Consider the following 19,815-nt stretch of genomic DNA (forward strand, 5'->3'; position numbering starts at 1 on the left):
AAAGAATCAGAACTTACAGAACAGGAAAACACAGTCTGTGCTGGGCGGACACTAGAGCAGAGACAGAGTGCCCAGTCGGCGGACTTGGGGATGGGACAGTAGAAACGACAGAGAAGAACAGACTTCCCAGAGCAGCCTGGTGGGGACCTGAGGCAAGAACAGAGGTGTCACCCGGTAGCACTGGAGCCCCAGAAGGAGGGAAGGCAGTGGGCGGGAAGACTGAGGAAATAATGACTGAGAAGTTAACACATTTGGTGAAGGATACAAACTTCCAAAAAGCAAAACCGGATAAGCTCGAAGAAATCACGACAAGACGTTTCGCAACAAAGCCTTTGCAAACCAGAGTCCAAGGAGTGGTCTCGAAAGCAGCGAGAGAGAAAGGACATGTCACTTGGGGAGGGTTTCCCATCTGAGGCCGTGGGGGCCACGAAGAGGCTGCACAGGCTTCCCAAGTGCTGGACGTAGAAGGGCTGCTAGTTGTGGGCACCACATCCAGGGAACACGGCCTCTGGGAGCAGAGGGAAGTAGGCATGTGCACGTGTGAAGAGACACTACAGGAATTGCTTGCAGACGTTTCCGTGAGGACCGGCTTTGTGACGTGTTATGTAGCGTTCCTCAGACAGTCGGCAAATCAAAGGAGAAAGACTCAAGGGGCTTCATGGAGGAGCAGTGGTGAGACCGGGGGTGTCCACACAACAGGCTTTCTTTTCCTCGAGTTCTACAAATCATATTTGACGATTGAAAGAGAAACCAAACGTTTAAGACAATGTTCTCCATGGGTGGGGAGGGTACAGGGACAGACGGAACGGGTGGTGACCGCTTGCTGGAGGATCTCCCAGTGTCTGTGATGATGCACCTGCTATGAAAAGTTCATGCAAAGACACACGTTTCGCTGTAAAGATTTGAAGGCACGTAAACCCAGATGGATCCTAAAATATGTTCAGGTGCCACAGGAAGGCAACAAGGGTGAACAGAGAAATGAAAACTGCAGGAACCAAATAGAAAGCACATGTAAAGAGATTTAAGGCTAATGTGTCAATAATTAACTTTCAATGCACGGTCAGACAGACCAATTAGAAGATAGGTTGGCAAAATGGATCAAAGAGGTGACCTGACTATATACTGCTTGTAGGAAACTCACTTCAGGGAAGTCTGGGTGGCTCAGTCAGTTGTCTGACTCTTGATTTCGGCTCAGGTCATGATTCCAGGGTCATGGGATCGAACCCCATGTCAGGCTCCGTGCTGAGCGTGGGGCCTGCTTGGGATTCTCTCTTTTCCTAGCTCTTTGCCCCTCCCATGCTCATGCTCTCTCTTTCTCTCAAATTAAAAAAAACTCATTTCAAATTCAATGACAGATGGAGATAGAAAGTGGAGGGTTAGAGAAGGTGCATCACATGCCCGGTGAGTATGAGTCCCAGTGGCTGTATTAACATCTGAGAAAGTAGTCTTTGGAGCAGTAGAAGTTACAAGGGTGCAGGGTGACCCTGCTTAAGTCCTTAAGAGGACCCTGCAGAGTGACGGGTCCTCTTACCCGTCCACGGGAAGGCACAACACCCTAAAAGTGCAGCCTCAAAACTGATGAAACCACAATTTTATTATGATCAATAATATCAATGTTATTACCAAATTCTGGTTTAATTTTCTGCTCTTAAGGGACATTGGAATGATGCCATTGAATTTTTATTTACTTACCTGCCATCAACATCCTTCTAAGGGATCCGCATCCCATTCCCTGTGGTTTTTATGTTCACTGGTGCATTATGATTTTGTTCTCTGTCGAAGACACCACGGATCCCAATCCAGAAGTGGGGGTGGCAATGACAAAGTGTTTCCCAAATTTTTCTTGTGTTTATGCAAGAAACAATTTGGAGGGGTGCCTGGGTGGCTCAGTTGGCTAAGCGTCTGACTTCAGCTCAGTCACGATCTTGTGGTTCATGATTTCGAGCCCCATGTCAGGCTCCGTGCTGACAGCTCAGAGCCTGGAGCCTGCCTCAATCTGTGTCTGCCTCTCTCTCTCTGTTCCTCCCCTGCTTGCACTCTGTCTCTCTCTGTCTCTCAAAAACGAACAAATGTTAAAAAAAAGAAACAGAAACAACTTGGAGAGGTGTATTTTCTACCTGTCTTTGGATTCCTTCTCTCCTACACATCGTCTGGTGGCTTCTAGTGTTGACCTTCTGGCAGTCTCCTGTCTTGTGCACAAGGAGGACGGAGGCTGGTGTCTGAGGTTAGACCAGGGAGGCCTGCGATGTGGAGGAAACATCTGTTGGGGATGTGAGGGGGACCACGTGTTTGCGAAGGAAGGCCTGGCCAGTGGCCTCACCTGCCAGAGAGTACCTCCTGGGATGAAGCCCAGTGACATTGGGTGTCTTGGTTCAGTGCTATTGTGATGACAGAGGATGGCAGAGATGGTGTCACTGGGAAGGGTGGAAATTCATGCGACAAGTCAGCATGAGCTCCAGCAGGGGACTTGGAGGGGATGCGTGGGGTTGGGTACAACCAGTCTGCTGTGTGCTTGTCTGGCAAGGGACATGTGCACCCTGTGTTTATAGCAGCACTATTGACAATAGCCAAAGTATGGAAAGAGCCCAGATGTCCATCAACAGATGAATGGATAAAGAAGATGTGGTGTATATATACACAATGGAGTATTACTAGGCAATCAAAAAGAACAAAATCTTGTCATTCACAACTATGTGGATGGAACTGGAGGGTATTGTGCTAAGTGAATTTAGTCAGAGAAAGACAAATATCCTGTGACTTCACTCATATGAGGACTTTAAGATACAAAACAGATGAAACATAATGGAGGCAAATATAATATAAAAATAGGGAGGGAGACAAAGACATAAGAGACTCTTAAATATGGAGAACAACAGAGGGTTGCTAGAGGGTTTATGGGAGGGGGTATGGGCTAAATGGGTAGGGGGCATTAAGGAATCTACTCCTGAAATCAGTACTGCACCATATGTTAACTAACTTGGATATAAATTTAAAAAGCAAAATAAAATTTGAAAATAAAAAAAAATAAAAAAGAATTGAAGGGAGGGATGAAGAGTTTCCCAGACAAACAAAGCTACAGAAGCTCATCACCACTAAAATAGTCCTGCAAGAAATATTAAAAGGACTTCTTTAAGCTGAAAAGGAAGAGTGCTAGTTAGTAATAACAAAACATATGAAAGTATAAATCTCACAGGTAAAGAAAAATATATATTAAAGGTAGTGGGATAATCACTTATAAAGCTAGTAGGAAGTTTGAAAGATGAAAGTAGCAAAAATAACTGTAACTACATAATTACTGGGGGGACACACAAAATCAAAAGACGTGAAATGTAACATCAAAAACATAAAACATCGGGGTGCGGGGGGGTGGCCCAGTCAGTTGGGCATCCAACCTCAGCTCAGGTCATGATCTCACAGTTGGTGAGTTCTGTGCTGACCATGCAGAGCCTGCTTGGGATTCTCTTTCTCTCCCTCTTTCTCCACCCCTCCCCTGCTCATGCTCGCTTGCTCTGCCTCTCTCAAAATAAATAAATAAACAAACATTTTTTAAACACATAAAACATGGGGGAATAAAAATATAGACTTAGAATGTGTTCAAGCTTAACCTTGTCATCAACGTAAAATAGACTTATAAATACAGCTTTCATATGTAAGCCTCAGGGTAACCACAAAGCAAAAACCTGTAGTAGATACACAAAAAGCAAAGAAGGGGAATCTAAACGTAACACTAAAGCAAGTCAACAAGCCACAAGGGAAGGGAGTAAGATAAGATGAAATGAAAAAAAAACTACAAAAACGACCAGAAAACAACGAACAAGATGGCAATAAGGACAAGTCTATCAATAATCACTTTACAGGTAGATGGACGACTCCGTATTTCCGAGGTGACAGTTTTCTTCAGACTGCTCTTAGCTCTGCTAGGTAGAAACCAGACACCAGCAGTGGAGGGAACACCCTGAGGTGGAGCCCTAAGTCCTTGAGTGGACAGAGAGGAGCTGCAGGTGAGAATGCACGAGCTGCACATTAACACCCCAGGGTCAACATCGTGACCTTGTTGCTCCCAAGACCTGGAGGCTGACAAAGAGCCACAGGCGCAGAGCTTGTGATGTCCTCCTCCACCTCCACCCTAAGGTAACCCTTAGATTCATCACAATGCATTTGCTTTGTGGGACAGCCCCTTCCCATGGAGAAAGCCTGCCCTGAGGTTCCCTACAAACCTTGTAGGGTCAAAAACTCCCCCTCCCAACCTGTGGAGTGATTGGAAGCATCTCCATTAAAGACCACCCCTCTGTCCACCCCAGCCCCTCCCAGCCCAGAGAGACCCATATCCAACCCAAAGTAACCTGGGACCAATCTGCACCTTGAGAATGCACTTTCCAATTAATAAACTGCTTTGCACTTGCTGCTTTCCTCCTGGCCGTCTTTATTTGAGCTCAGATCCCCATGTAAGGAATCCAAGGACCCAGATCTCCATCCACAAAACACTGACTACCACACCAGTAACAGCTCCGATGTGGTCAAAACCAAAATCCCAAAAGAATTTTAACTGTATGGAAATTTAAAGGCCAGTTCTAAAATTTATAGGAAAGTGTACATAGCTTAGACTCTTCGGGACAATCCTGAAGAATGTCGGGTTAGTCGTGCAGATGGATTCCGGAACATACCAAGAGCATGTGGTATGAAGACTGGTGTTGGCAAGAGGCAGACACAGAGTTTGTTTTTCTTTTGCTGTGTTTAAAATTTTTTAAGTAGGCTTCATGCCCAGCATGGAGCCCAATGTGGGGCTTGAACTCACAACCTTGAGATCAAAGCCTGAGCTGAGATCAAGAGTCAGATGCTCAACCGACTGAGCCACCCAGGCACCTGTCTTTTGCTGCTTTTGAGTCTCTCTTTAACTTTTGACATTTTATTTATAATGCGTCTTGGTGTGGACCTCTCTTGGTTCATCCTATTGAAGATCTCTGTGCTTCCTGGACCTGGATGTCTATTTTCTTCCTTAGATTAGGGAGGTTTCTAGCCAATATTCCTTCAGAGAAGTTCTTGGCCCCTTACTCTTTCTCTTTTTCCTTCTAGAACCCCTAAAATGTGGATGTTAGTCTGCTTGATATTGTTCCTATCTTCATTCTTTCAAATTCTTTTTTTTTCTTTTTGCTTCTGTTTGAGTGAGCTCCACTGCCTTGCCTCTGGTATCTACTGTTCCTCCTCGTCTGCTGTTGAACCCACTAGTGTATTTTTCCGTCCAGTTACTGTATTCCTCACTCTGTGACTTCTGTTTGGTATTTCCTACATTTTCCCATCTCTTTGTTGAAGTTCTCCCTGTGTCCATCCATCCTTCTCCCTGGTTCAAAATCTTTATGACCATGACTTTGAACTCTGTCAGGTAAATTACTTATCTGTTTCATTAAGGTGTTTTTTTTCTTGAGGTTTTATCTTGTTATTTCATTTGTAAAATTTTCCTCTGTTTTGTTTTGCTTTGTTTTGCTTTGTTTTGTTTTTGCTTGACTCTCTGTGTTTGTTATTATATATCAGGGAAAACAGCCATCTCTCCCACTATCCAAGGAGTGGCCTCATGTAGGAGAAGAAACTTATCTTTAAATTCTGCCCAGCTCTTGGTTGCTTCTTCAGCCTTTGTGATAGTCCAAGCAGTCAGATTTATTCTTGGTAGTCCCTAGTTGCTGATGATAACTTGAGACCTGTGAGTGCTCCCAGGACAAGACCTCAGTCAGCACCTAGTTTCAGGCTGAATGGAATCCAGGCACTCAGGCAAACAGCTTTTGAACTTTGTAAATACATACTGTCCTGTGGGACTACAATTGTACACCCTGCTGTTCTCCAGACTACTGTCCCCTGGATGACGGTACAGATGTGGAGCTCCAGATGCGTGTATAAGCTCCCTTCTAAGAGATACTGGTGAGAGCTGTAGCCTCCAGACATGTGGGGGTCCTGAAGCCTGGTCCTCACACTGAGGCTTCCGGACAAGTAGATAGATCTCTTGCACAGAGAGACTTGGGGTGTGTTTCAATCTGCTGTCTGTGTGGTGCCCTGGTATGGTAATATGCCAAGACCGTTCTCATTGTTATGGTCCCAAGGGACCCAGGAATGCAAACCCTCTGGCTTCTTGTGCTCATGGGGTGTCCCTTGTGCTGCTGCTGCAAACATTGGGGACTAGACATAGGTAAAGGTTCCCCTCCAGGAGCTCCTGGAACTGTGGGGCGTGGCAGAGGGAGGGTGTGTGCACCCATTGGCTTGTGCAAGGTGCAGAGAGCACACAAGGGACTCAAAGGGACTTCCTTCATGCCTCTGTCCCGGGAGAGAATCCCCACAGGGCCCTGTCCCATCACCAGGTGCCTTAAGATTAGCAAATGAATCTCCTACACATGTGTTTTGGACACTTTCCAGGCTGCTGGTTCTGTTCTGCACTTGGGGACAAGTGAGTCTATGCACCAAATACTTGCTAAGATTTGGAGAAACTGGGTCTCTCATACACTGCTAGTAGGGATGCAAACTGGTGCAGCCACTCTGGGAAGTAGTTATTTTTTATTATTTATTTATTTATTTATAAAACAAAACAGGCCATTATCGTTTGACCCAGCATCCAGCTCACCGGCATTAATTCCAGAGAAAGGAAAACTTATGCCCATAAAAAACCTATACACTAATTCCGCAATAACTTTGTTTGTAATAGTTTCAAACTGGAAACAACCAGGATGTTGTTCACTGGCTGAAGGGTTAAGGATGCCCCAGTGTATCACACAGTGGAACACAAGTCAGAAATAAATAGAACTGCTGGTTCATGCAGCAGGCTGGATGGATCTTGAGCACGTTATGGTGAGTAAAGAGAAACAGTCCTCAAGTGTGAAATACTATATGAGTCAGCTTACATAACATTTTTGAAATCACAAAATTATGTGTATGGAGGGGGCAGATGTGACTTTAGAAGGATAGCATGAGGGGCACCTGGGTGGCTCAGTCGGTTAAGCGTCCGACTTCGGCCCAGGTCATGATCTCACAGTTTGTGAATTTGAGCCCTGTGTCAGGCTCTGTGCTGACAGCTCGGAGCCTGGAGCCTGCTTCGGATTCTGTGTCTCCCTCTCTCCCTCTGCACCTCCCCAGCTCCTGCTCGCACTCTGTCTCTGTCAAAAATAAATAAACTTAAAAAAAAAAAAGAAGGATAGCATGAGGGGGATCTTCCTGGTGATGATCTTCTGCACCTTGTCTGAGGTGGTGGCTACACAAATCTATACATGTGTAAACATAACATAGAAACACACACACACACACACGAATAAATCATTACATTACTCAAATTTCAGTCATGAGATTCCTCTGAGAGACTTGGGAGTTATCAACTGATCCTCACTTCAGTAGACCCTAGTGCCTCAAAGTTTACAATAAATGTTATCACTTTACTCTCCAGGTTGCTTAAACTTTGCTAAGAATTCAAAGTGAATACGAAGTATAAGTGAATAGGGATATTCTCAGAAGTAACAAATTATTATACCTTGCCTACTCCCAGAAGGAATTATTCAAATATAATAAATATTCCTTGAAATTGAATGGAACTCATTTTGGATTGGCTTTTAGAAAATAATATGAGCTAATATAAATTTAAAATAAAGATTTCAAGAACAAAAAAAACTTGCTGTTTAAGCTATAAAAAACACTGGTTCTTGAAGAAAAATTATGCTTGCTCAACCTTAACTTGGGAAGAAAAGAAATGACTTAATTATGATTTAAACTAATCACTTAGCTTACCAGGTACAAGATAAGAAGTGGTAGAATGGAACAGAACTGTATTTTTAACAACTTAAATTAGTTACAAATAAGTTTTATAATTTTACAGAAAAACATGAACACAATAATCCTACTCAGGATGAGTCTTTCAGAAAGTTGAGCTAATTGAATGGCTCTGGTTTAGGAAGAGACCTCAGCCTTCTTGATTTTAATACATCATAAAAATAGTATTAAATTCCTATTGGGGTTCATTGAGGTGCTTGGATTTATAGATTCATGTCATATCAGTTTGGGAAGTTTTTGGCCATTATTTCTTCAAATATTGCCCTGCCCCTTTTTCTCACTCTTCTCCTTCCATAATGCACATGTTGTTTCTTTTGAAGGTGTCCACAGGTCCTTAGGCACTGCTTACTTTGCTGATCCACGGACTTGATGATGTCAATGATCTTATCTTCAAATTCATGGATTCTTTTTTCTGTCTGTTCAAATCCACTCTTGAACACTTCTAGTAATTTTTCATTTCTGTCATGGTATCAGCTCCAGAATTTGATTTCTTTTTACCATCTCTCTCTCTTTTCTTGATTTCTCCTTTCATTCACACGTTGTTCTCCTGTTTCCTGTAGTTCTTTGTTTATGTTTTTCTCTTGTTCGTGGATTATATTTAAGTTGTTTTAAAGTCCCTATCTGGGAAGTAAACCAATATTTGGACTTTCTTAAAGACAGTCTGCCAATTTATTTTTTTCCTGTGAGTGGGCTATACTCTTCTCTTTCTTTACATACCTTGTGATTTTTTTTTTTTTTTGCCTTTGAAAGCCAGACTGAATATTATAATATGGTAATTCTGGAAATCAGATTCTTTGCCTTCCCTTTGGTTTTCTTTTTTCCCCTTTGGATTGCTGAAGGATGTAGTAGTCCATCTGTCTAGTGAGTTTTCCAAGCTGTCATTATTATTATTATTAATTTGCAAAGACCATATTCCTTGTCATGTGTGGTAGCTGAAGTTTCTGTTTCTTTAGCTCATGGTCCACATACCAGGAGCTAAACAAACATTTGAAAAAAAAAATAAACAACCAGAAAAAGAGACTGATGAAATAAAGAAACATATCCCCAAACATCTCTCTCTCCCTTTGCAGATTGGCTCTGTCTTGGGTTCTCCAACACTTAGCTGGTGAATCTGCCACTGAATCTAAGGATTAGCCCAAGGTGAAAACTTGGCATCTTGTCAGGACTTTTCTGAGCATGCATTTTGCTTTGGTCATGCATGCAGCTTTCAAAATTCCCTCATATACATGGGTGCCTTTTAATGGGTGCTTTTGAATGTCCTAATTCCCCAAAGACTCTCCCCAGATTTTCTTCCTATACCTTAGACAGTCTATTGTATGTTTTGACCATATCTTTTCTCCAGGCATCTGCAAGTCATTGGTTGTCTTGCAGTGTTTTCAAGTAATGCCCACTGCTTTTAGGGCCTGAGTTTGTGTCAGGTGAAACAGAGATAAGCTCTCCATGTCTGTCCTTCCTGTGGCATCAGATGCATTAGAACAGGCAGAATATGCTTTGTTCTGTTCTTTCTGGAATCAGGGGCCAGGGACTCACACTGGGAACATGGATCACTCTTACTTCAAAATTGCTGTTATGCTGGTATGGGCAAGTAGAAACACTACAAAGCTTTACTTCTGTTTCTGAGTTTCCTTATATTTGATTCAGTGTTTTCCTGGGTGCTTCAAATCTTTGACAGTTTTCAAGTCTGACAATGGTAGTTTTGACCGTTTCTGCTTGCTTTTTTGATGTTTTTGTAGGAGAATGAGAGCTTACTCTACTATTCTGTCACTGTCATTCACTCTCAGTGACTCACTTTGAACAAATAGAGACTGGAAAGGGAAAGTCATAACACTATTAGACTCATACTATCTATAGAAGAAGAGGTGAGAAAGTGGAAGGTGAGTGAGCAGAGACAGAAACAATGGCCCAGTTTCACTCAGTTACTTTGGTATATGGTAAGATGATCTCGGGTTCTAAGGAAAATAAGATTTCTGTTATCTGGAAGATCACAAGACACACACATTAAAAAGAGGTGATTTTTCCTTGGCTTAATAGACGTGTTCCAGGAGTCTTTGTTTAGCATCCGACCCCAGACCTCCACATCCCAAGCGTGCTGTTTCTGTGACTCTGGGAATTCTACTTTAATTTTTTTAAAGCTTTATTTATTTTTGAGAGAGAGAGAGAGACAGAGCATGAGCAGGGGAGAAACAGAGAGAGGAAGACACAGAATCTGAAGCAGGCTCCAGGCTCTGAGCTGTCAGCACAGAGCCTGATACGGGGCTCAAACCCACGAACTGTGAGATCATGACCTGAGCCAAAGTCGGACACCTAAACTGACCGAGCCACCCAGGTGCCTCTGGGAATTCTAGTTTAAAAGAATCACAGATTAATGGTTGTCAGGGACTGGGAGGAGGAGGGAATGGGGAGTTAATGTTTGATGGGTATGGGGTTTCTTTATGGGATGATCAAAATGCTTTGGAACCAGAGAGAGGTGATGGTTGCACAACATAATGAATGTACAAAACAGCACTGAATTGACACTTCAAAGTGGTTAATTTTCTGTTGTGAATTTTATGTCACTTAAAAAAAGGAACAAACACAAGTTCTGCAGGTGGAAATCGGCATTGATAGGAAAGTCCCATTCCTAAAAAAGAGAGACTTAAGCCAATAACAGACCAAAAGGGAATGCATTTTTTCTTTAACACATAAAACCTTTTAAAAAGCCATATTTGCTGAAGTGGCAAGTTTTTAATAATTGTGTGCACTCTCCTCAACACATGTATTATTTTTGTTTTAAATTAAGCAGTACAACCGCTACAACCGTATATTCAGTTTCCTGTGAGCTCTGTTAATGAATCTCGGCGCAAAAGCAATCTAAGACACAGCAGGAAACTCTGCCTTTGCTCACTTCTGCACCTGCTTCTGGTCTGAGCCCTGCGCTTGTGTTCTGGGCACCCCGTGGTGGCTCCTCACTGCTCTCTGGTGACCTGAGCGCCCCCTGTTGGTCCTGAGTGACCCCTGGTGACCTGAGGGCACCCTGGAGTTCTGAGCCCCCCAGTGACCTGAGTGCCCCCTTGTGGTGTGAGCACGCCCTGGTGACCTGAGTGCCCCCTGATGTCCTGACTTCCCCTGGTGTCTGGAGCACCACTTGGGAAGGTTGCATCTGAGCAGCCCTTCATGACCTGTGCCCAGCCCCTCCTGTGTCCCTGCAGGGAGGTTTGTGTCTGGGCTCACAATGATGCCCACTCACTCTGTCTCTTGCACAGTAATACATGGCCATGTCCTTGGTGGTTGCTGAGCTTAGCTGCAGGGAGAGCTGGTTCTTGGACATGTCTGAGTCCATGACTAATCGACCTTGGAGAGATGGTGGGTAGTCTTTATACCATCTGGGCATGTAGTACATCCTCCCTGGCCACTGGAGACCTTTCCCTCGAGGCTGCCTGAGCCGGTTCCAAGTAACACTCTTGCTGGAGATAGTGTCCCCAGAGATGGCACGGGTGAGGGACAGGACCTGTGAGGGCTGCACCACACTGGAGCCCGACTCCTGAAGATGCATCTGGGACAAGACAACTGGGGACAAAAGGAGGCAAGGTTAAATACCACATAGTTCTGTCAATGCTGCTGTGAACCATTGAATGCCCCTGATACCGACCCCACGGGAGACCCAGCATGGGGAGGAAAATGAGGAAGAAGATAGGCATTTTGCTGGGTCAGCCAGGTGCCAGCAGGCTCTGTGGCCCCTTGCAGGGATGCTATATTTAAACTGGAAACCACACCTGGCATTTGCTTGAACATCACTAGCTGATATAAGGTCCCGGGCTCCCATCACCTGCTGAGGCACAAGGCCTAGCAATTCTATGGCTGGGTTTCTCCAGAGGCATGCGCTTAGTTCAGTGACTCCCAGATTCCGTGCATGGAATCTTCCATTTAATGCTATTTATTTTGGAGAGAGACAGAGAGAGAGAGAGAGAGAGAGAGAGAGAGAGAGAATCTGAAGCAGGCTCCAGGCTCTGAGCTGTTGGCACAGAGCCTGATGCAGGGCTCAAACCCACAAACTATGAGATCATGACCTGAGCTGAAGTCAGATGCTTAACTGAGCCACTCAGGTGCCCCAGATCTTCCATTAATATTGGAGTCTGGGGGCGCTTGGGTGGCTCCGTCAGTTGACTGTCCGACTTCAGCTCACGTCATGATCTCATGGTTCACAGGTTCGAGCCCCATGTTGGGCTTTGTGCTGAAAACTCAGAGCCTGGAGCCTGCTTCAGATTCTATCTCCAGCTCTCTGTGCCCCTCCCCTGCTTGTGCTCTGTCTCACGGTCTCTAAAATAAATAAACATTAAAACAAAATTAAAAAACATACTGGAGTCTGTATGCCCAGATCCCATTCATTCATTCACTCACTCATTCATTCAACAAACAAACCCTGAGGGCCAGTTACACAGCAGCATCCCTGCAGGTCCTAGGACCTATCAGCCAACAAGACAGATGCAGCTATTCCCTGGGATCACACCTGGGTCCTTGTGACTGAGACACAAAACAGCCACCCTGGCCCCAGGAAGCTCATGAGTGGAAGGACAGCCAGTCAGTGTTCTCATCCCTGAGGACCTACAGAGCCAGGGACATAGGCCTGGGTTTGTGTTTTGCATCCAAATGGTGGGGTGCAGTCAAGCCAAGCTAAGTGGACTGTGGCTCTCAGCATGGAACCATAGACAGGAACAGGTGTGACCCAGACACCTGGGATGGTGGACACGGCCCAGGATGGGGGGTTGGGGTGAGTGGGCAGGACCCCTTCCTCTCAAATCACCCCCAGTTGTCAATCAGCAAATGGTGATGGCTAATGACAGATACATGCTGTATGAGGGTCTTTGAAGAGACTCCCTGTTTGGTGACACATGGATACAGGTGCTAGGTGTCCGTCCTGGTACTTTCCTGAACAGCTCCCAGCTGGCCACATTCTGAGCCCCACTGTCCTTGGGCCTGTGGTCTTCAGCAGTCAGACATGCTGCATCCATGGTGTGAGGACAGGGGGTGCCACCATTTCTCACCACATCCAAGAAGCCTGTAGGCTGGCTGACTGCTAGGGCCTGCCTACCACTGCTGGTCCCTGGAAAATGCTGACCTGCAGAGGGGAGGGCAATGGGGTGGCCATCTCCCACGCTACTCTGGTTAGTGGGAGGAGGGCAGGGCAATATCTCTCAGCTTTGACACCCTGTACAGTTAGGCCTTCATCCCTGGCCTGGAGAGGTGTGCCTCTATGTGGAACACACATGGGCATGACCTGGGAACAAGCACAGGCGTGACCGGGGAACACACACGGGCATGACCTGTGAACTCCATCCAGGGGCAGGTTCCCCAGACCTGAGGTAGTCTCCAGTGGAGCTCACTGGCTGGCATCACAGTGCCTGAGACTGGAGACCCTGCTGGGGGACTAACCTCCAGCAGCCCCACAGTACCACCATGGGGGGTCCTGCAGAGCCAGAAAAGAAGAGCTCTGAAGGTAGATGGGAAGGCTGGTCCTCATGCCATTTGTGCTGACGATCGGGGCTGGGATCTCTGCAGCCCCCACGGTGAGTCGGCCAGTGTGACCTCATCACAGAGAAGGGCCTGAAGGCTGGGAGGCTGTTTTCCTATAATTGGCACACTCAGTGCCCTCACCAACTTATTCACTGGGACTTTTCTTAATTCACTTTAAGGTCTGACTGTGGCCCAGAGAGGGAAGAAACTTTCCTGCCTGAGTTGCTCATCTCATTGTGGTTTCTGCCAGGGCACCTGCCCATCGCCGGGGTCCAGGCTTGCCTGCACAGGAGGAAGACGCTGCTTGGTCGGGGCCACAGCAAGTGTAGTAGGGCTGCTGTGGCAAATCAGAAACCTCTAGGCTGTCAAATGTGTGGCCAGCTTCCTCCTGGGGGCCTCGTTTCCTGGGCAGGCTGTTTCCTGTGCTGGGTGCCGAGGAGTTCTGATGCAGGATGGGGTAGTGTCTAACTGAATTTTCTACGAGATGGACAGAATACCCCTAGGCCTGTGGCACTTGGGAATGAGGACCTCCCTGAGAGGGGATGAAAATGTCCACCCCAAGTTCTTGCCAGGGCCCATGGTGCAGCTTTGGAACAGGAATCACGGCTGCTATGGATGTTTCTGTGGGAGGTGCCATAGCTGAGGTGCTGTCTCAGCCCCTTCCCTCCCCAGAACCATCCCCGAGGCCAACCACAGCGGCTCACCCTCACCCACAGCCCTGCCCTTGCTGTGGCTCCCCCTGAAAGCCCACCCCGGGCTGCAAGGAAGAAAAGCAGAACGGTGTCTGTTCAAAGATTGCACCATTATACGTGTACAGAGTCTTGAGGCATCTACAAAGAAATCTATTGAAACTAAGTAATCAAGGATTCTTTAGTATACAAGCACCCAACACGTGGAAAATGAGTCTGGGAAGAAAAATGAGAACAGCAATAACATGAAAAACAACCATGAAATACCATGGTAGAAATCTAAAAAAGGTGCAAGGTGCTTGTGCTGAAAATTATGAAGCAGTGCTCAGAGAGTCTAAATACAAGAAGAGATAAGCCATACAGTACATTTATGGGTTAGAAAACTCAGTGTACTCAAGGTGCCAGTTGTCCCTGAATAAGACCCAAGTTCCAGTTCAATCCCGGCAAAAATCCCAGTGGGTTTTGAAAATTGACAAGACGCTTCTAAGATTGCAAAGGAGCTAGAATAGCGAGGCATTTTGAAGGAGAACAAATTTGTAGTAATCCACTGCCAGAGATGAAGATTCACGCCAATCCACAGCGATTAGGACCACACTGGTGTTACCACACAGTGTGCACAGTCAGCCCTTCATGACAGCAATGCCCATGCGATTCGGTGGGGACAGCACAGCGGAGGGAGTCTGTGCCCTTCAAATGGAAACAACGTTGATCTGAACCGTATGCCATAACAACAATTAGAGAAGTTTCACACACCTAAATATAAAAGATAAAAATAAAACTTGCAGAAGAGAACAGGAGAATATTTTCATGAACTTGGGATATTTAAATATTTCCTTCAAAGGAACAACTAAAAAAAAATGATATAAAATTGGACTTCTTCAAAAGGAAGCTTTAGAAGAAACTAGCGAGGGGAAAGTAGGCAATCTACAGGCTGAGAGAAGAATTTACACTTACATTTATATTTATATGCATATTTAAATTTAATACATACCCCTAAAAAGAACTCCTTCTATCATACATATTTTAAAGAGTGTAAATTAATAAAAAGAGACAAATCGATAGAAATGGACAAAAGACTTTGAAAAGCACCTAAAAGTTAGACTATCCAAATGGCCAATAAATGTGGGAAGAGGCCTGAGCACCATTATCCACCTGGGAAATGCAAATGGACCTACACTGACCTACCACTAAAGAATGGTGAGCTGAGGGAGGCTGGCTTGGCCAGGAGAGTGAGCATGTGGAGCAACTCGACCTCAGGGAGGCGGGGCAAAGACAGTGGGTTCAAACACCAGTCGAGGATGGTTGGCAGTCTCTGACAAGTGATGCACTTCAGTTCTGCCCCAGGAATCCCAATGCTGTTACACACCCAAGAGAAATGGATGTATTTCTTCAGCAGAAGGCATTGCCGAGAAGTCTATACCAGCTGTATGAGTTTCCGCTGGCTGCTGTAACAAATGACCACAAACTCAGAGGTTTAAAATAGCACACATCTCACTCAGTCTGAAGCCTGGTGCTGTGGGGCTGACATGAAGGTGTTGGCTGAGCCATGTTCCTCTGGAAGGCTCTTGAGGGGCTGCCTGCATCACATGGCTTGCAGTCTAATAGACGTCTAATTCTGCTGTCATGTCTCCTATTTAACTGACTCTCCTGCCTCCTTCTTACAGTGACTTTCGTGATTATTCTGGGCCCAGGGCGAGTCAGGACAATCTCTCCATCTCAAGAGTCTTAACTGTGTCTGAAAAGTCTCTTTCACCATGCATGGTCACATACTCACAGCCCTGGGGGCCATCACTGTGCTGACCACAGTGGTTTACTTGATATCAGCTCCACGTTGGGAGTAATGCAGTTACACACCAATTTGAGGACAGATAAATAAACTGCTATATATCCTTGAAATTTAATATCACACAGTAATTAAGAAAAGAACAAACTGTGTAAACAACAATACAGATGCATCTTTTGAATGAAATCAAAGACATAAGTAAAAAGTACATGATTTCATGTATATGAGGCTGCAGGAGAGGGTGTTCCATTGTTATGGGAGCTGGAATAAAGTCATCTTTGGCAAAGTGGGTGATGAGGGGTGAATGTCAAGATGCTGTGCTCTGTGGCAAAATTCTAGATGCTGATATGTGCTGTGGTCACAAACATATACATATATGATTTAAAGATTAGTACCTTTTGCACATGATACTGTGTGCACACATCTACACATACCTGTGTATTCATTATACCTAAAAAATTTAAAGGCAAAGAGATAGAAAAAATACATACAGAAGGGGAAATAATGCTTAGAGTTTAATTTGTGGAAAAGCTTAATAAAATTAATACAAACCGAGTGTGACAGAGGGAAAAGAAAGAAAGCAGAAATTACCCCTAAGGGGAAGGAAGGGGACACCATGAAAGATCCTACAGCTAGATATTAAAACAGTAACAAAGACATAGTCTAAGTAAACTTAAGGAACTAAATTGGAACAATTAAATGAAACAGACAAAAACATTCATGAAACTTTGGAAAACTGACACAGGAAGCAACAGAAAATATGAACGGTGCAGTGTCTTCTAAAGAAATTTAATCCACAAGTATGATATTTATCATCAAAAAAGGGAAACACACTTCATCTCAGTTTTACTGGCACATCCCCCCAGTTACTTAAAAAAGAAATAATGCCGATCTCACACAGCCGTGCAAGGAACACTGCCCAGTTTGCTCCAGGACAACACTGCAACCTTGATGCTGAAATCTAGGAGAGTATCACAGAGGGAATAATTACAGACTAATCGTGTCTCATAAACAATAAAGCAAAAACAAAACAATGTGTTAAATAGCAAATCAGTCAACATACTAAAAGGAAAATACAACATGACCAGATAGGATTTTTTATGGACAAAGGGATAGTTTAACATTTGAAAATCAATGTTGTTCACCATGTTAACATGCAAGGGAGAAAAAAAAAAAGTCAGTAGGTGCAGAAGAATCGTTTGATAAAACTTAAGATACATTTATGACTAAAATCCATAGCAAATGTGACTAGAAGCTAATTCCTTTAAGAAAGGGCATATATGGGGACCTGACTCTGGTACCACTCTTCTTTTAAAAACTGGGATTTATTTGACATACAGCAACATTCCTAATGGTGAACTATTGAGCGCTTGTTTCAAGGTGTTTGGTAAGACACTACTTCTAGTCACACTGTTTGGACTTCCCAGTCAGAGCACATGGGCAGCTGGGTCTCAGCAGGTAAACAAATGCTCCTGGAGACTGCCAGTGATGGGCCACTCCTGGAGATGACTCCCACAGGTGTGGCAGGACTAAGAACACGACTTCGGGACAGAGAGGCCCCTGGAAGAGTGTCTGTGGGTGCCAGGATCACTGGGGCAAATGGGAATCTGGAGCCTACCCCCAGAGAGTCGGTGAGGCAGTGGCAAGAACTCCCGACCCCCTCTGATTGTTCTGCCACCACCTTGCACCTGCAGCCAGCTGGCCAGGGAACAAGAGGTATCAGGACAAATACAAATCCAAATTGAAACAAAAACAGTCAAGGGTCCGACTCTTGATTTTGGCTCAGGTCATGATCTCATGGTTCGTGGGATCGAGCCTCCCATCTGGCTCTGTGCTGACAGCTCAGAGCCTGCTTGGAATTTTCTCTCTCTCCTTCCCTCCCTCTCTGCCCCACCACTGCTCGTGCAAGTGCTCATCTATCTCTCTCTTCCCAAAAAAAGTCATTTTTCCTAGTGCAAGAGAGATAAAGAGATCTCCTCCCCCCATTTCCTTAGAGACTTTGGGATTATGAATTCTTTCTCTGCTTCTCTGAAATGTATGTAAGACTTTATAAGCTAAATTGACCTGTTGCCAGCGGGATCACCCAGGCATGTTCCCTCAAGGACCTGGGAGCCATGGCTTTCAAATGTCATCATCTGGGAAGGCAGCGCCCCATCGCCCAGTTTCTGTGAGACAGAGGGAGCCTAACTTCACGGGCACCTGACTCCAAGTTGCATGCCTACTTCCTGTCATAAAATATGGGAAATTTACTTTTCCTTCGGATAAAGGCAATTAGTGAGCACAGACGTCCACCCTAATTTCCAGGTGAATTTGTGATAAACAGTGCTGTCAACTTCTTGAGGCTGGTTGCATCTCTGTCAAAAACCTATTGGCCATGTTTGTGTGGATGGTTTTCCACACAGAACTCTGTTCTGTCCCATTATCTATTCCTTTGCTAGGATCACACAGTCTTTATTGCTGTAATTGTATTGAGACTTAAGACTGTGTATGATCCCCCCAACTTGGTTTTCAGCACTGTTTTGGATGCTTCAGTTCCTTTGTCCATATAAATTTAAAACTCAGTTTGCCCAGATCTACAAAAAAGTTTGCTAATAGTCTGATTGACATTCTGTTAATTCTGCAAATCAGTTTGTGGAGAACTGAAATCTTTCCTATGATACACCTTGCAATATGTCTCCATTTATTTATTTATTTATTTATTTATTTATGTCTTCTTTGGTTTATTTTACCTAGAGCATAGGTCCATTTACAGGCTTTGTTAGATTTATATCTAAATATTTAATCCTTTTGGGGGGGATATTGCAAATTGTATTTTTACTTTATATATTTTTAGAACGTTTATTTATTTATTTTGAGAGAGGGAGAGTGAGCAGGGGAGGGACAGAGAGAGAGAGAGAGAGAGAGAGAATCCCAAGCAGGCTCTGCACCATCAGCACAGAGCCCTATGCAAGGCTCGAACTCACAAACCATGAGATCATGACCTGAGTTGAAACCAAAAGTTGGATGCTTAATGGACTGAGCCACCAAGGCATCCCTTACTTTAATTTTGGATTTTATTTAGACATTGGTAGTATATAGAAATAGGTTAATGTTTTGTTTATTGACCTGTGATCTTTCTAAAGTCACTTATTAAATTATGGATGATTTGGGGGTAGATCCTTTTGATTTTTTTTTCCTCAGAGGTACAAATATTGTCTACAAATACGGACATCTCTTTTCCTTTCACATTTGCACATCCTTCTGTATTTTTTAGTCTTACTGCCATTGTTAGAGTTTCAAGTAAAATGTTGAATAGATGTGGGAAGACTGGATATCCTTGACTTTTTCCAGATCTGAGGGGGAATCACTCAGCTTTTCACCATGAAGTATGATGTTAGCTGTATGTTTCTCCTTATCAGACTGAGGAAGGGCCCTTTTATCCCAAACTCTCCAAGAGTTTTTATCGTCACTGGATGCTATAATTTGTCAAATAACTTCCTCTCTCAATTTACATAGTCATGTTAATACTCTCCTTTATGCAGCTGACATGTTGGATGAAATTGATTAATTTAAAAGTGTGGAAGCAGGGTGCCTGGGTGGCTCAGCCAGTTAAGTGTCTAACTCTTGATTTTGGCTCAGGTCATGATTTCATGGTTGTGGTGTGCTGACAGCATGAAACCTGATTGAGATTCTCTCTCTTCCTCTCTTTCTGCCCCTCCCTCTTCCCTACCTCAAAAGACAAAACAAAACAAAACAAAACTGAAGCAGGCTTGACTTGTTGGGATAGTTCCTGCTTTGTCATGGCATGGTATTATTTTCATATGTTGCTGATAGGATTTGCTGATACAGTAACACCTTGGATTGTGAGTAACTTGTTCATTGAGTGTTACACAAGAAGAGAAAACATTGCTAATAAATTTTAACTTGATAAACAAGTGATGTTTTCCAATACGAGCAGTATGTGATGTCAAACATCACATAATCACAACTGAGTCAATGGTTCCTCTCTCTCTCTCTCTCTCTCTCTCTCTGCAGGACTGTGGGGGATTGTCTCCCATACTTGGATGCTTGGTCTCA

At 44.3% G+C, this 19,815-nt stretch overlaps 1 protein-coding gene and 2 gene segments (V, D, J or C); all 3 read right to left on the bottom strand.

The window, feature by feature from the left end:
- LOC122469620 overlaps window positions 1-19,815 on the bottom strand; it is a 224,822-nt gene that overhangs the window by 98,979 nt on the left and 106,028 nt on the right. Inside the window, 1 exon segment of the C gene segment in view lies at window positions 25-32. Coding sequence covers window positions 25-32 — 8 coding nt within the window.
- LOC122469619 (immunoglobulin delta heavy chain-like) overlaps window positions 1-19,815 on the bottom strand; it is a 125,560-nt gene that overhangs the window by 66,336 nt on the left and 39,409 nt on the right. The window lies entirely within an intron of this gene.
- LOC122469618 overlaps window positions 1-19,815 on the bottom strand; it is a 139,340-nt gene that overhangs the window by 47,141 nt on the left and 72,384 nt on the right. The window contains 1 exon segment of the C gene segment in view: window positions 14,380-14,387. Coding sequence covers window positions 14,380-14,387 — 8 coding nt within the window.

Source organism: Prionailurus bengalensis, chromosome B3, assembly GCF_016509475.1.
Source record: "Prionailurus bengalensis isolate Pbe53 chromosome B3, Fcat_Pben_1.1_paternal_pri, whole genome shotgun sequence".
In the NCBI taxonomy this organism is placed as follows: Eukaryota; Metazoa; Chordata; class Mammalia; order Carnivora; family Felidae; genus Prionailurus; species Prionailurus bengalensis.